A 17,416-nucleotide genomic window follows, 5' to 3' on the forward strand; every position below is an offset into this window, starting at 1 on the left:
TAAAGACAAAAATATTGATTCAATATGAGAGAGATGTACACATGGCTACTCAGGAAATTCTGATGTAAGGCATCACCAAGACCAGATTACCAGACACATACCTGCAAAAACATTAAATCAAAGAATATCGGAACTGCTTTTTCTCAAGAAACTGGACGCTTTCAAATCAGCTCCTTTCAAATCATTATATATTCCCACCAAGTCAAACTTCTGGCCTAAAACCAAGCCTTCGATCAGTTTTCTCCCCATTTTTCTTCCTGCTTCAGTAGACATAGACTTTTCCCAGAGCTTCAACAGCAATCCTCCTTGGAAAGAAACACAACATGACATCATTGTGAAATTAACATGGAACACACGCAGCTTGCAGCACACAAGGGATGAAGCGAACATCTGGCAACAAACATCCACCACTCTCCTGTGGACAGTGAAATGTAGACAAAGCTGGAGCGTGTCAGTGGGGCAATAATTGCCTAAAACTGCGTAGGGAGACACAGGGCATTCATTCAGCCCAGGATCCTTTGTATTGACAGACAATGGGGCTTGTTCTTTTGCCAACAGTGTCAGTGTTGCAAGCCAAAATGATTGAAGATGCATGTTAAGGTCTTGGTCTGCAATTGCACATAGCTTCATGGCTTATGAAGCAGTGGCCTGGTAGTTATAATCATACATGTCTCTGTTTTCACTCTAAAGCAGCCAAGAATTTGCACTTTTTTGCCAGCCAAGGTCTCAAGCTAAAGAATCAAATGATCCTGGTCCTTTCACCCAGGTGATAAGCAGTGGCTCTCTAAGAGGTGTGCCTGACCAGTCCAGCATCAGCACCAGTTTGCAGGATAGTCCTTGCCTGCTCCACACTCCTCTCAGTGCTGATCTTTGTGGTGGATAAAGGGTCCACAGAAGAAATCTAGGGGTGAAAAAAGTCTGCTAGAAAACCAAAATGAGATTATTCGCCTACAAAACATGTTTTTGTATAGAACCAGCACCTCTGAAGAACAATTTGTACATTATTGTACTGGCGAGATGAGGAGTTAAGAGGAAAAGGCAACAAAGAGTCCTCTTGCCCAGGAGGACTACAGGAAAGATGAGGACATCAGGAAAGGTCTCAAATAACAAGGCATTTACTGTTTTGCCTTTGAACATCAGTGGGGGGCAAAGTATAAAAGGTAAAGCTCTGACTGTCCATGCGTTGAGAAGCTTTACAGGTAGCACAGCACTCCTCCCTCAGTACATGTCCTTGCTGGACTGGCAGAGGCAGCCAGAGGAAAATAAAGAGTAATCAAATGCTGAATCGAAAAATCAGATCTCACTCTGTATTGGACACTGTCCTGTCCCAAGAAGTGCTCTATCTGCTGTTGAAGTTTGCAGTACCAAAAGAGGACTCCACATCTCACAGGATGTACTTAAAAGTTTGAGGATTCCAACTCTACAAAAACAGCATGGTACATTTTGTCAACTGAGCTTTGTAGCAAACTGAGGTCTGCACTGAGGCTGTGAATCCAGGCTCAAGTCAAATTTAGTTTAAAGCTCCTTTTCCGATCTGCAAAGTAGTCACCAGTTTGAGTTATCTGGCATTTAACTTTCAGCTGAATGCAAAGCTCATTCTGTCAAAACAGGATCAGGGAAATCTCCCGCCTGCAAAGCAGGGGATTTCAGCTATAGACTTCTTTATGGCTCCACCTGCGTGAAACTTCTTCATCCCTCTCTTTCCTTCCCCCTACTGTGTTCAGCATCCATGCCTCTTTTTCTCTCTTCCTCCAGTGATGCCCTCATCTGCTCTGCTGTCCTGTTGCTCTGCTCCCTCCTTGCTGCCCCACTGATTGTGCTTTTTCTTGCTGTGTCCCCATCTCCCCTAAGAGGTAGATCAAGAAACCTTGACCTGTGGCACAGGCTACCATGCACAGGATAGACCTGTTAACACCTTTATTCAGCATTCGAGGAATAATGCTATGTGGAAGGTATGAGGGAAGTGCTCTGCGATGTGAAGATGCTCTTCTGTAACACTGAATAGCTTCATTACAGACCTTTTTTTTGGCCACAAATACAACTACTAGTGAGATAATTTTCACTGAAATGTAGGGACAGAAAAAGAGGATCACAAAGCAGATACCATAGCTCTGGATATTAGTTTTACAGTGTATTTTTGTATTGTGTTTTCATGCAAAGATTCATAATAGCTCTCCTTTGTAAAGGACAACAAACAAACAAAGCAAAACAAAACAACAAACACAGCAACAGCAACAACAAAAAAACCACAAACCAAAACACAAAGAACAACCCTGCAATACCGATGAAAGAACTGAAATCTCGGAGGACTGTAATTCTCTGTCTTGCCACTGGATGGTGACGCGCAACTTATTTTAGTGAAAGTCCCGCATTACCTGAGAATACAGTTTTGCTGGGACAGATCATTTTTTACTGGAACAGCCTGAATATTCTCTGTTAGACCAAAGACTGAGACAAAACCAAAACTGAAAACCGGAACACTTGTGGACACACAAACTGTCGTTCATGATCATTTGCCCATTTTTTGTAATGACTGCAACTAATTTAATAACTTTACAGCTTTAATGATTTCAGATATAACTAGTGAAATACAAACTAGTCATTGTGTTTTTAAAGTTCCTGAGAAAAATGGAGGGAGAAAAAAAAAGTAAGATAGTTTGCTCTTAAAAATGATGCATTTGTCTCATGTGAAATCCTCACCATATATTGTCAGCGTTATCCTATTGTTGCATTTGCTCTCTGATGTATTGTTTACTTATGGTTGTAGTTTTAAGTGTACTGTTTTACTGTTAGTGTCTAGGAAGTATTTATACTATATAATATCAAAAATCACTGTGTTCATATGGTGAAAGGTATGGAAAGAGAGAAGAAGATATTAAATATCTATGTACTACAGACGTTTGTAGCTCAGGTTCCTACCTGTTAATTCATTTGCTTTGTAAAGAGCTTTCAGTGAAAGCAGGACTCTATTTTGCTGTGGACTGAAGTCACTAATGAATGGGGGGACATCCCCTTCAACGAGCATCCTCTGGGGCAGGAAAGCCTGGAAGTTGTTCAGGGTTGGTAGATCTGTAGAGAAGTGTGTGGCTGCAATGAAATCTACACCGGTAGCCCAGGATATACCAAAATTTTCTTCTGGAACAGAGAGATATTTTAAGCTGAAAGAGATAAAAATACATGTAACAGGTAATTGAAATCCTGTAGAACACATTAGTCTGTCATTTATCCCAAATGTGTTTTGTTCCATATAAAATCCTGAGTGGTCTTAGTGCCACAATGACTTAAAGCCTCCTTCAGCACTTAATACCTAATTTCTCCTGGCATAGCTACCTCTGCCCAGACACAGCTCCTGCCTTGGGCCCTGTCTCCTAGGAAGGAATGAACATCTCATGTTAAGCACACAGCCTGCCTGCCCATCACACCCTGGGCAGCTGTCATTCACTGGTCATACAATGCCCTGAGAGAGCAGAAAGAAGAGCAGAACCTAAAGAAGAGACACTTAAAGTAAGAAAGCTCATGCAGACTTTGTTGGGATACTGTCTTTGCAAAGAGGCATGCAGGTGGGAAGATCCCTCTTGACCACCCCTCTTGTCCCCATACTTGTCCTGGAACTTGGGCACCGCATAAGCATTGGAGGTGATGTGCGCCTTCCACATGAGACCGAGGGCATCATCCAGTTGGAAGGAGGAGAAGGTTGCAGGCCTCACGGCTTTGTGTTCAGTTGATAATAGATACTACAGCAACAGGGAGGAAAAAAGGCAGAGAAACGGGGGGAGGTTTGAACTCAATTTTTCAGACTTACATATCTCACAAAACAGTTAAGTTTGCAAGCTAAGGGAAATTGCTTTTGAGTAGTTAGAATGTGCTGCTTTGTAAGTAACTATAATGTCTGACATAGGGAGAAAAAGCTTATTAATAGAGATTTATAAAGTGAATACATATCCCCACTGAAGTTAGCAGGAGCTGCTGTTCTTTGACTTCAACAGAGCGAGGGTTTTATCCATATAGTTTAGGTATTCTGTCACAATAATTCAGTGGACTTTTGTATTTGAGTGCCATGGAAGCTTCCATGCTGGATTCCTTGCAAACCTGTTTACACTTTTTGGCCACAATTGTCTGAAGATTTTCAGAAAATAAGAAAATTATCTTTAATGGTTATCATTATGGCTATTTGGGGAGCAGAACCTTTATAATAACTTCTGAAACATACTGCTTGGGAAAAATAATCTTAAGAAAACAAATCCAGTCTTGCTCCTAAAACCTCTACCTTCACTCACAGTTGCCAAGACTTATGGTTTAAATTTTCTGATCATTATCAATTATTTGACGACCAACAAAAACGTTGAATATAGAGGTCTATAAAAATAGTTACTGTACCTATGAAGTAACAAATACTGTCAACTTTGGGATTAGGGAACAGCTGAATGAGGAGGAAAGATAATATCTACTTGCATTAATAAGTATCCTTCTGAATAAAATGTCAGCATTTTCAGGTTTTTAAACGGTCAAAGGAAAAATGAACCCTATAAAACCAACACAAGGCCATTTCTCAAGGGTAATGTTCTATCTTGTGTGCTTATTTTGCTTTGATAACATAAGCAGTATAGGAAGAATACAAATATAACTTTTAGCAAAACAGTCTCTTGGAACAGTCTGCAAAATACAGAATTATCTTAAATAAAATAAAATAATCCATAACCTGCAAAAATATTGGTCTTCTTATCTTTGAATCACTTTATGTTACGCGTTTCATTTTTCCTGTTTGTTGCTTTTATTTCAAGCTGTTATTGAAAGCAAACAAAGCTCTTTGAATCTTACAAATAGCAGCAATAATAGTTTGTAAAGGTAATATTCTGGTATCATTTCCTAGAAAATATGAAGAAAATAAAAATAAAGTGAAATTATTTACTTCAAAGTAGGCTTTCCATTCATCCATGAGGTTGGGAACGTGAGACCAGCAGTCGGCAACACTATAACAGAAATCAGCTCTTTGCTCCTCTGGTGGCAATATTTCTATCTCATACTGTGGCTGCCCAAAGAGGCCAGCCTCCACTGCTGCCAGAAAGGGTATGACAGCCAGGTAGTAATTCACATCTGTAACAATAATTAAAAAGGGGTAGGTGTTAACCACAAGCAAATCAAACATTCCCACAGAGAAAAATGAACCGTACCAAGTGTAACCGTTTCAGATTGCCACAGATATAACTCTGTTCAGCAATTGGGCATACGTACTGGAACACAATGGTGATTATATCTGTATTTATTTAGATATGATTCATAATATTAATTTATATTATTTCCTGTAATATCTTTGCATGAGCTGACAGTGTGCTACACTTTGCATGAAAGGACAACAAATGAAAAAAATTAGATCTTTATAGTTTGTCATGAACAGGACATGAAAAGCCTCTTAAATATTAGTTGCAAACTAAGTACAGAAAGACTAAGGGGTACTCCATGAGTATTGTGTTCATTAAAAACAAAGCAAAACGGAACAAACCTAAATAAAACAAACAACTCTTCCATGCACCGTAGGTATATAAGAAAGGAAAAGGCAAATACTGGTGATTTAATATTTTACTTGAAAATAATAATTTCCCTTTTAAAAAGATTTTACTCACTGAAGACAGCTTGGAAATTACCTCAGCTTTTTTGTTTAGATTTATTTTAGGATGACAGCTTCCTTTTATCTGATCTGTAAGCTGAGGCAGTCAGACCCAGCATGTAGGAAACCCCAGGTCCAGTTCTCACCTGTGCCAGATCACATCTCCAGTAAGAGTACCCATAGGGCTATTTTATATTACTCATTTGAAAGGAGGATTATAAGTTCTCAACTCTGCCCCGGTGAGGCTGCATCCGGAGTACTGTGTTCAGTTCTGGGCTCCCCAGTTTAAGAAGGATAATGGATTACTGGAGGGAGTCCAGTGGAGAGCTACAAAGATGATGAGGGGCCTAAAGCACCTTTCTTATGAGGAGAAACAGAGAGAATTGGGTCTCTTCAGCCTGGAGAAGAGAAGGCTGAGAGGGGATCTCATCAATGTTTATAAGTATCTCAAGGGTGGTTGTCAAGAGGATGGGACCAGACTCCCTTCAGTGGTGCCCAGTGATAGGATGAGGGGCAACAGGTACAGACTGAAGCACAGGAGGTTCCATCCGAATATGAGGAGAAACTTCTTTACTCTGAGGGTGCTGGAGCACTGGAACAGGTTGCCCAGAGACATTGTGGAGTCTCCTTCTCTGGAGACATTCAAAACCCGCCTGGACACATTCCTATGCGATCTGTTCTAGATGAACCTGCTTTAGCAGGTGGGTTGGACTAGATGATCTCCAGAGGTCCCTTCCAACTCTAACAATTCTGTGATTCTGTGGTTCTCCTCTTAATTGTGTCCTCTTTGTAGAAATAACATTTAATAACTTTGAATGAAGAAGAGCCTGGAGACCAGCTGTTCTCACTCCTGGGTGTGTGACTTCTGAGCCATTGGGCTGAGAATTCATTTGCTCATGCTGAGTCTCAGGGCCACAGGACTGCCTAGGTACTTTGTACACTGTCCCAACAGTGAGGACCAACATCTTCCAAACCTGACCACCTATCTTGTATCCTAGTCCTGCTTATGGAAAGCTGTTGTTCTACCTCCTGTATGTGGACCGGGCTGGGAATTCAGGAGGAAAGGTGTGGCCAGTCAGCAGAGCAAAGGAAAAGTTTGAAATGACGAGAAGACAGTGTCACACTGGGGGTCATTGGTAAGCTGAATCTGGCTTCTTGTCCACTATGTTCATGAGAAGTGTGAATACCTGGATTTCACATCAGAAAGTACTTCTATTTTTTTAAGTGGCCTGGCATGTATTACTTCTTGTACCTGATTGGGTAACTCAGAGGGCAGAAAACAATGCAGGAGAGGACTACACTGAATATTATTCTAGGCAAAAAAGACCAAAGTTCATAAACAGGGAGTGTCTCATACACCTAGGGGTATATTAAGCCTGACTTTCTGGTTTAAGCTCATTCCTGGCTTCATATGACTACTCATGCCAGACAGGGCTGCCCTGAAGGCCAGCTGAAACCACTCACATCCTCTGAATAGTAAGAGACATTTGTGTGCACTCTGAAAGACTTTTTGCATGTTCCTGCTGCACTAGGGTAAGCCAAGGTTGAGTATATACATGTTCTAGATGCAACAAAATTGGTATCAAGTGAACGTGCAGCGTTTAGAAGCAAGTGAAGAACAGGAATGCAAACACTGAGAAAGTAAAGGTGGTGGTTTCTATTCCAGAAAGGTTGCCTGCTTGCCCAGTAACCCTTGTTACTTCTCACTACATGGAATGCCTTCCCATGGAGGACCTAGTGTTGGCCACCCACACAAACAGGAAGCTGAATTTGGAGTGAATATCACAGTGAGCTTTGGTTTTACTCTAAATTAACATTTTAAATTTACTCTATGCATATGCCTTTGTTCACTTGAAGATAGACACATTTAATTGCTGGCTCACAGCCAGAAGCTTCATTCAAAAGACCTCTACAACAAAGCAGTTGTGTGGCAGTGAAGGTGCAGAGATATTCACCAAAACCTGCCAGCAGGTCTAATGGAAAGGGAAACTTGTGACAGGACAGCAGGGAAGCTGGGGGAGCCAGGGACAGAAGTGATGGAGGGAAAACACGCTACAGGAAAAAGGACTTGAGGCTTTCCCTTCCCCAACAGGGAAATAACATTTAAACTGGAGAACTCACAAGGCCTTTTACCTCTTTTTAATAATAGTAATAGTAAAAAATAGATTTTCATAATTTTCTTGCCTTTAGATACAAGTAGTGATTGTAATTTATGGTTGATCTTGTTTTTCTTCCACTCACCTTAACTATTAGTTCCATGTCTTTAAAAATAGAAGTTAAACTTTTAAAAAGAGTTTGAGTTGCAGTTGCAGAAAAAAAATGGGTCTCCAAAAATGTTAACTTTGACTCAGATCAGAGAAAAGGGTGTTTTGGTTTGGGGGGACAGTTATTTTTTTTTTTTTTAATAATCATTCATCTTTTGAAAAATAGAAGCAAGAACATCATTTCAGGGATTCTATTCAGACTGGTTGGGATAAGTTATTCAGCCTGTGTAGGCAAGATAACTAAATATTTTTTATTAATGAAGTGAGAAAATTTAACAGTTGTTGTTTGTTTTTTGGGTTTTATTTGGTTTTTTTTTTTTCATGGGCTCAGGAAAATATTGCCTTGTGAGATGAATTCTGTGGAAATCTAGGTATGCATTGTTGCTTGAGGAGTCTGTTTCCATATAGACACTGGCTGTAAAAATAACAGAGGAAAATAAGCTACACTTGTTCTCGCACTTGAGACAGGGATCATTGTAGTATCAGTGTTTTTTCTATTGCTGCCACAAGTGTTATTCATAGGGATGCCCTGTGCAACAACAAATGAATACCCTTGAGTTACACGTGGTATTTCCAAATTTGATGCTACCATCATTGAGATGACACTGCTTTCAGTGATGCATATTTGCTTAGCTATAATGGATAAACCCATTCTCCTGTTACACCTATGGTGTGCATTTTTACAAATGAAATTATTTTGTCTCTCAGGCTGAGAGACACCATGTATCAACTTGATCCCTCCAGTTCAACAGGGTAACACATGAATGGCCTGAATTGTCAAAAGCAACCAGGAATTTTGGATGTTTCTGGTTTTGGGAAGACTGAAATATCTGGAAGTGTATTTTTAGAGATGCTGAGAAAAACATTGAGAATGTCAGGGACATTGACACTGGAAATTCAGACCTTTAAACTTCTCTGTCACTGTCTTCAGTTTGTTGCTACTTACTGGAATAATGAAAAAAAAAAAACACAGAATTTAAAGCTACTAGAACTCTTAAGCCAATATTAAAGTGACCAGAAATTATCTTGTAGCTCATGTACTTTAGGTCATAGTGTTAACTAAGTCCTAGCTGAATACTTGAAAGCTCGTTGAATAAATGTCTGTGTAATGAAGATAAAGTAGTTCTTTGGATATCATGGGCACAAAGTCTCCCTTTATTTCATTCCATGTAGCCTACTGACCACAGTGTAGTTACAGAGGTGCAAGTGGAGGCAGAATAGGTCCTGTCAGTTTTGTATTACTGAGGGTGATGTAAGGAACACAAAGATTCCTCCTTGACATTCCCACACTAAGTTTTATTTTGAAGTATTAGCATCTAAACTGAACAAATCTGCTCTGGAGTACTTGAAAACTATAATTTCTATAGATCTCTACAAATATGTATACCCATCATGATATTTCCCACACACCCTTACATGCAATTTTTTTCAGTGTAAACCTTTTTAAGGCTGCAAATTTGCATTTTTTTTCCTTCCTCAACTAAGTTATAGAAGCCAATTAACTTTCAGTTTCTCACTCACACTTAGGTGTTTTGCTGCAAGTTTTCAATGGACAATTATGTAGCACTGAAATTACTTTGTAATATAGAAGTCTAAGGGAAGAATGATTCTAAATTGCCTTCTAGGACATTAATCATATTTTGGAGAAGAATAGTGTAATAGCATATACTTACTGGACCACCAGCTTCTTACAGATATGCACAGGAGGTCTCCATCTTCATAGCCACAGGAAGTAGCTCTGGAAGGATCTGCTAATCTACCTGAATCAAATGAAATAATACACCAAACACTTCTCAATCTTTTTCACACAAGAAATCCCACTGAGATGAAAAAAAAATTATAGGGCTAAAGTATGCAGAATTTTGCTCAGAGAAGCAGAACAATTACTGTTGTTTTGTTTCATAAATTTCTGTTCCTAGAGAAGTTGAATTTCTCAGTCGATACTTCATACAGTGTATAGTAATTTGATCGTGGTTTTGAGTTCGATTTGTTCTTCACTGTAAATGTATTCTGAGAATGTATGGAACTGTCTGAAATTAGGACATCACAGTGACAGTTTTATGGAGTTATAAATACACATGCACATACAGACATAAATACATGCATAGCTGATGCATCGTTTTCGATAGATGCAGGGCTTCTAGTGTAGGAGAGCTCCTTAATGAGCAGAATAGCACAAATTCAATGTGCTAGTAATTGTCTCACCTAAATGGGTTGTGTGATACAGAATCTCTCCGAGTTTAATGATGCATACAAGCATGGCCATACTGTGAAGCTAAGGGTGTGAACATTGTTGTATATGATTAGCAGAGTTTTCAAGCATCTATGCTGTAGCAAACATGCAAGACATTTCACAATTACTTGCAGCAGTATGTAAGGCATATTTTACTTTAAGACCATGATGTGGAGAAATAGCCTGATTCCTGAAAGGGTAATGTGCCTGTCCATCATGTGAGAAGTACTGATGTAGTGAGTCAGGAAATCTGCTTTAAGTGTAGGACATGAAATTACCATGGTCAGATCCAGTGACTGGAGCTATTCCAGAAGCTCCCAAATTGTGCCATGCAGAGCACTCACTCTGAGAAATCAGCTGAATGTCAACATTGTCATTTCTGTCAGATTAGAACCAAACCTCATTACATTTAAAAAACAAACCAAATTTTCTGGTATGTTTTACTTGAGAAGAAGAGGTGACCGTGAACCATGTGTATAGATTATCCTAACCTCTCTAGCTGACTGGACAGAGCTTGTACTTTGGGACATGCTGGCTGCTCAAGGCTGTATCTTTCAGTAGCAGAGCACTAAGAGCATGAATTTTCAGTGGTGAGGAATGCAGTTCAACAGTATTTTTTTAATTGAATGTCCTGGTTTTGTTAAAAAACAAGTTTCTCTTTTAGTGAATTTGCCTGTCAGCTAAAGCCTTCATATTAGCTGCATTTTCTTGGAGAACCAGACACACGTTTTGGTAAACCTAGCAATGGAATGCAAACTTATTGATAAGCACGGATGGACATCTCACGAGAGGGGTAACGAGAAACTGGTGACCAAGAAACTGACCAACTGTGTATAACATTCCATTCACGTGAATACTTCATATAAAAGTGGGAGATCACGAGGATCTCGTCTCTTTTCCCTTTTTCCTTTTTCCCTTCTGCTTATGGTCAACATTAGGAGAGGACCTTGCTAGCTGTCCCTGCGAACTGAGGCCTAGTGAGAGACTGAACCCCACTCCAGTTGGCTGCAGAGTCCAATCCAGGACTTTGGGTGCTGGCTTTGCAGTTGCTGAGACTTTCAAGATTGGTTTTGTATATTTCGTATTATTTTCTCTATTCTTATTAGCAGCATTAGTAAAACATCTTTAATTTTTCCAACTCTCTTCTCTCTGTCCTTCTTTCCCTCCCAATCGCCTGTCCTGAGTGGGAAGGGGGGAGAGGGAGGGGCAAAAGGGGGAAGTGGGGGGGAGAGGAGGTTAACAATACATCTGCCAGGGTTTGATTGTCACCCCACAATCTAAACCCTTGACAATGAATAATTATATTTTTAAATATTTACAGAAAGATTTATTTTTTCAAGATTCTACTTTGACACAGGTCATCAGAAATAGAAATTAAGAAAATTAAGGAAATTAAGAAAAAGAAGACAAAATGTTGTAGAAGAATTGCACATGAGATTTACTGCAGATTGTTAGTCTAAATGTTTTGGGAAAATAGAGGGTCCTGGGCAGTATCAGTGATAATTACAGGATATGTATAAATATCTTGGAGCTGGAAGCGTTAACTCAATTTCCAGGTTTAAACTCTAGGTTCATGTTCTCCATTCCCTTCTATTCCCAGCACTTGACATGCTTGTTATTTCAGTCTTCAGGTCTAGCCAAACTATTATATCTGTCTCTCTGCATTGACAGTGTCTCCCAGCTGTGTGTCATTAGAAACTATGTGCAACTTATCAGTAAGTTTTTTCTGCTATTTTTTGTGGCAAGGTTGCTAATGAAAAATCTAATTCAAGTTGTTCACAAGAATGATAATTGAATAACTCTGAGCATATCCTCCATTTAGCTGTAAACTTCCCTTAGCAACACTTGTCATTAAATTCTCCTTCAGGAGTGCCTTTACCAGGTTTTTAATTCCCCTTTTCATTCTTCTTCTGTGAAGTGTCTTTAAAAATTTTCATTTAAAGCTTTGATTTTACAAAAGGAGGAAATGCATTTCTGAACTTCAGTAAAACATCAATTGTATCATAACAGAAAATATTGAGTTAGTCTAACATGATCTACCTTTGATTCACATAAGCTATGCTCTATCCCCTTTTCTGCTTAGCTCCAGGTCTCTAAAGATTATTTCCTCTATACTTATTTTAATGTCTTATCTACTGCTGATATAAGATAAATAGATCTTTTTTGTGATCTTATCACATCTTTCCTTCTTAAATGTACCTGCAACCTACCTTACTCTTCAGACATACAATAACACCAGAATATTTCCTGAAGTTCTTGCTCCAACATTTGTACCTCTATATGCCAGTTCTCCCAAGTGGAGGTATAGACTATCGAGTTTCTTCAGTCTGTGTAGGCAGCACTCTCAGTTTAGCTCCATCTCCCAAGACAATTTCTATTTCCACAATCTCATTCTCATCAACCATGCCATCTCTACAATATTGTCTCTACTGTAAATGTAGGGAAACTACTGATTGCATTTTATGTCCACGAGTAGATTATTGCAAATCTTTGTACCACTGTTATTGAGTAGCAGCTTCGTTTGCTCTTTATAGTTCATACAGGCCCATACCTGTAAAAATATTTTATTGGCAACATAACTTCCATGACCATACAGAATTGTTAATTCAACAATTTTTGTAGTATTTTCAAGGATCTAGTGTCCTGCACCATGAACTCAAATCCTGTTCTTGCTTGCCCAAACTTATTATGTCAATACATAAACGCTACAGTCATTGCTCATTAATCTAGCCCAGCTGCTTATCCGGATTAGGTTTAGCTAGTTGCTAACTTCACTGATGTACACACCAAAATTACGTCTTTATTTCCGCCTTATGTACTTCTCCTTCAACTTCTCACATTTTTTACTGTTAAACTCTTCCCAGCCACGTGATATTTGTCTTCCTACTACTTTTTCAACCTTCTGATCATGTAGTTTCAAAAATGTAGTTTCTTGTCTAAGGACCAGTCCTGTGGCTCTTTGGCAGGTGACAGTAGATCTTTACCTGTCCGTGAGACCAGGTGCAAATCTTCCTCTCGTCCACTGTGTCCCTCATCTGTATTTGGGAGCTGTCACGGCAACCAGGCACACCTTCACTTTGTAGATAAGGCCACCCTACATATCTGGATCATTTTCAGCAGGTCACGTCTCAAGCATAGTTTCTGCATTCAGTCATCTTTGCCTCTGACACACATTGAGTCAACTCTCCTGCTGTACTAAACATCATCTTCTCTTTTTTCCCCATATACATAAAAAACAGAAAGAGGAAAAAGCTTGCCTAAACTCCAACCAAATTCTTTTTTCTGCTGTCTGTTTGTGAGCTAGTTGCCTGCTTGGATTTTTCTTACTCTAGCTCCTTTTCTTCCTTTTTCTCATTTTGACTTAGCAGTTCGTTCCCTGTTAGGTATGACTAAATGCTGCCAGCCTGCTTTCATCACCAGCTGCAGCACCTCAGTCTTCTTCCAAACACACAGCTTCAGCCAAACCACCACCTCATCAAACTACAAATCGTGACCAATAAAACAAACAGCAGGCAGACAAATGCAGTTGCTTATGCCTGGTTATCACCAGGCACATGTTTCTCCAAACATCACTGACTATGGTTCCCTTCTCCCCACTTCTCCTAGTAGCTAGAACAAGGCAAGTCAATGCCAGCTTTGAATAGAAAGCTTTACTGCCTGCTATGTGTGAAACTGTGTATGGGAGAACACATTCTCTGATAAAGACCTTGATAAGATATTGCAACCTTAACTTCACACCAGTTTCTGTGTCTGTTTCCCTGGCATGGCCAACAAGCAAACAGGAGAAATTGCCCCCAGTAACACCCAGTTTTTGGGGGATGAGCCATTAAAATTTGGACATAATTAAAAATAGAAAAAAAAAAAGGCAAACAAGAAAACAAAACAGTGATACAACCAAACCACCACCCTTCAAAAAACACAACAAACTTTAATTTTTGAAAGAAATCATATTTTGAAAACAACAAAGCTACTTCTAAACTGATAAAAAATGGCAAAACCAGAAACAAATTCTTAAAGGGAGAATTGGACTTCCAAATTTCTCCATTAGAAGCGAAGCTCAAACCACCAATAAGATCATAACGTTAACAACCAAAAAAACCCCCTATCAGTTAACAATTTAAGAACAGCACTGAAGAGTGCAGGCCCTAAAATCTACCTCTGTAAACTGGAACAGTTTGAAATATCTTTTCAAAAATTTTTGGCTAACTGAAATATTGCCCATCTAAATCACAGATCTTCTGCATTCTGCCCAGTCCTGTGTTTAGCAATCCCTTTCCCTATTAGGAAGTTTAATAGCTATTGCTGAACAGGGAAAGGGTGTTCCCTTCATGCAGGATTTATTTTTCAAATTGTCAGTTAAGCTCACTATGTCAAAATTTACACCATCTGAAGCTATGCTGGACTTGTAAGGCAGAAGCACTGGAAAAGATGGCCCAAAGTGAGTCTGGTAAACACTTAGCTCACCCAGATTAAGGACATAACTCATACCTGTATGAAACTGCCACCCATGCTGCGACGGTAATCCCCAGAGAATATTGCCAATATTTTGTGATCCAAAAGCAGTAAAGTATTTGGCTGAAGATTTTAGCAAGTTCTTATACATTCCCAACCGTTCTTGATAGTTCCAAGCATTGATGACAGTTTTGTTGCCCTTTACTGGGAAATCCAACAGATTTTCAGGGGCAAGTTCCCACAGAGGAGGATAGACATATTCTCTGGTAGCATATTTTTCATTCCATGGCGCAGCAGTTGCAGGGCTCAGGGTGATAGTGACTATAAGAAGAGCACATATGCTACAGTAGGGTAGCATTGTGAAGGTATGTGACCCAGGTGTTTGTGGCTACAGAGCTTTTATAATGAAAGGTGAGGGCTGGGCAAAAAAGGGTGACTCAGATGCAGGCATCTCCATCTCCCTTCCCTCTTTCCAGCAACCTTGACGTGGCATTACCAGATTAGCAAGCCATGAGTAAAGCTCTGTCCTCCCTGTGGGATCTGGGGAGCAGCACCAGATGTTTAAGGGTGATCAGCCTGACCAGAAAGTGCCTAAATCTGTACTGCTTGTGATGTATTCCTACCCTCCAAAAGGCTGAGGTGCTACGGTACTCATGATACAGTCCCATTATCATTTTTGTCCCCAAGTTTCTTACTAGCTGTCACATTCCCTTTCCCTGCTTAGTTCCTTCAGGTAAAGAAGGGACAGCAATACCACAGAGCTCACCTCAAAACAGGCACAGCCAGGGTTAGATCAGGGCTGAGGTACTCTGAGGAGGGGTTCAGGCACTGACCAAGGAGCAGCAGTGACATACAGCAGGTCCTGCCATTGGCACCTTTGTCATTCGGCCTTGGGACAATGACCTGCAGCTGTCCGGTTGCCCAGTTGCAGGCCATGCAGCAGCTGGCTAGTTGTATTTTTAGTATTTGTTTGTCTTGTGTGGAAATGGTCATTATAAAGACCCATTGCCTCCTACTAAACCTCCATGATATTGTAGACTCCAAAGGGAATACAAAGGCTATTCCTCTACTGATAAAATTGGTGTCTGATTAAGTTACACTCCAGCAAAAATGAAACTTCAGCTACCTTCACCTCACCTACTTCCAGGACCTGATAATGTTCAGCTGCTTTTTCTCAGATAAGCAATGGTTACAAATGAGTATACAGCAAACAAACTTATCAGTTCTTATCTCTGTAGTCTTTCTTTTGCATGAGAAAAATTGCAAATGCCTATTTTCTCTGAAGTAATTTTGTGAGTTTTGGTTGGGCTTTGTGTCTTTAAAGTACTTTAAATCCTGGATGAAGCAAGTCAAAATTTGCTGCAAACTTTTGATAATTCATTTTTTTTTTCCCATCTTCTCTATTTATTAAGGAGACTTCATAGTAAATAGAATAATTTTTCAATGGTCACTTCTTGGTTTTGGTTCCACTAATGAGACAGAAGCCCAAAGGCTTTTGAAAGACAATCGCTGTTCAACAGAGATTAGCACAGATCTGAGAACGCTTTTCCTAATCGTGCTGCCTCACAGAGGTTTCAAATAATCAAGTTGTTCTTTCATTACATTTCTATGGATGGGATTTATCTAAGATAACCATGGACATCTAAACATTAACCTGGCTATGAAGATTCCCTTGATAACCAAAGTAGAGAATCAGATATGTTGAGAATGCAGCTCATTTAAAACACGCTTGTAAGAGATGTGTTCCTCCTGACTGACTGCAGAAGGAGTTGAAATTACAAGTTTAGCTTAAGACATAAAAAATACTTTTAGATTAAATAAAATCAATGTTACAAAAAACCTTTATCTACTTTTATATAACAATTTCAGAAATGTTTTAAAAGATGCTTGTTTTTTTCTTAGAAGAAACCATTCTATAAAATAATCCTGAGGATAAATACCAAGAACTGTATTGTTTATATTTGTATGTGTGTTAGGTTCTAATTGAGATAGTGAGCAGTGGGACTCATATGAAAAGCAAGAATGTTGAAAGTCATTAGTTAGGGCACAAGATAATGGAGGAAACCTTTGATTCTATGAAATAAAGGGTACGATAGGCATAATCATACTAGAGCAGAAATTTTAGTTGGAACACGTAGGATTTAGTAGCAGGGGGAGGTGGGTATTTTTACCATCACTCAAAGAAATGCCCGATTTGAGAGTTTAAACTCTCTCTGCCTTTCTGTAGTCAAGTAGGAGAGTTTGAATTCTCCTAGTGAAAGATACCAGTCATTTGTATTACATGACTGATTTCACTTGAGGTGCCTAAGGTAAAGAGACTGTGAATAAACACCTTAATTTTTCACAGAGATACCATATATTTGCATCCTCATGGCAGATTAAATGTAGCAAATTGACTGGTTCCACATTTGTGTGGAGCTTTACTGTGCATAAAAAACTGCCCTCCTTCTCTGCCACCTAGAAAGGCAGACCTGATTAATCACAGACTGAGCAGGCATACAAATAGAAATTACTAGTCTGGATGCAAAAATATTCTCTCTCAAAACACTTGTAAGAAAGCGTTAAGATAAATTAATAACGTAATACCTGTCTTATATCAGGTTTTGAGCTATTTGTTTAAAAAAAAAAAAAAAAAAAAAGAGCTTTGTGCCATATACTAAATGTTAGGTAATGTAAAACAAGAACATACCTACTAGACAGACTGCTGATTTCCTTCACCTTTTGGAGTTAGAAGCTTTTGCCTCATTATGATTTAAAAGGTCTTCAACAACCCAGTAAACAGTTAAAGAGTCAAAAATATTTTTCAAAAATTCATATAATAAAAATATTCTTCCTGCAAATTATTATAATGAATTTTATAGA

The 17,416-nt window shown here is 39.2% G+C and overlaps 1 protein-coding gene across 1 annotated transcript; it reads right to left on the minus strand.

Annotated features, from left to right (window-relative positions):
* Positions 1-117: 117 nt before the first annotated feature.
* On the minus strand, positions 118-14,912 carry C3H6orf58 (chromosome 3 C6orf58 homolog). The gene is made up of 6 exons (XM_065834076.2): positions 14,591-14,912; positions 9,543-9,629; positions 4,910-5,094; positions 3,601-3,734; positions 2,920-3,158; positions 118-305 (listed from the first exon to the last, which is right to left on the minus strand). Exons 1-6 carry the CDS (start codon positions 14,910-14,912, stop codon positions 118-120), a joined length of 1,155 nt encoding a protein of 384 aa, XP_065690148.2.
* Positions 14,913-17,416: the final 2,504 nt, after the last annotated feature.

This window comes from Patagioenas fasciata, chromosome 3 (assembly GCF_037038585.1).
Source record: "Patagioenas fasciata isolate bPatFas1 chromosome 3, bPatFas1.hap1, whole genome shotgun sequence".
NCBI lineage: Eukaryota > Metazoa > Chordata > Aves > Columbiformes > Columbidae > Patagioenas > Patagioenas fasciata.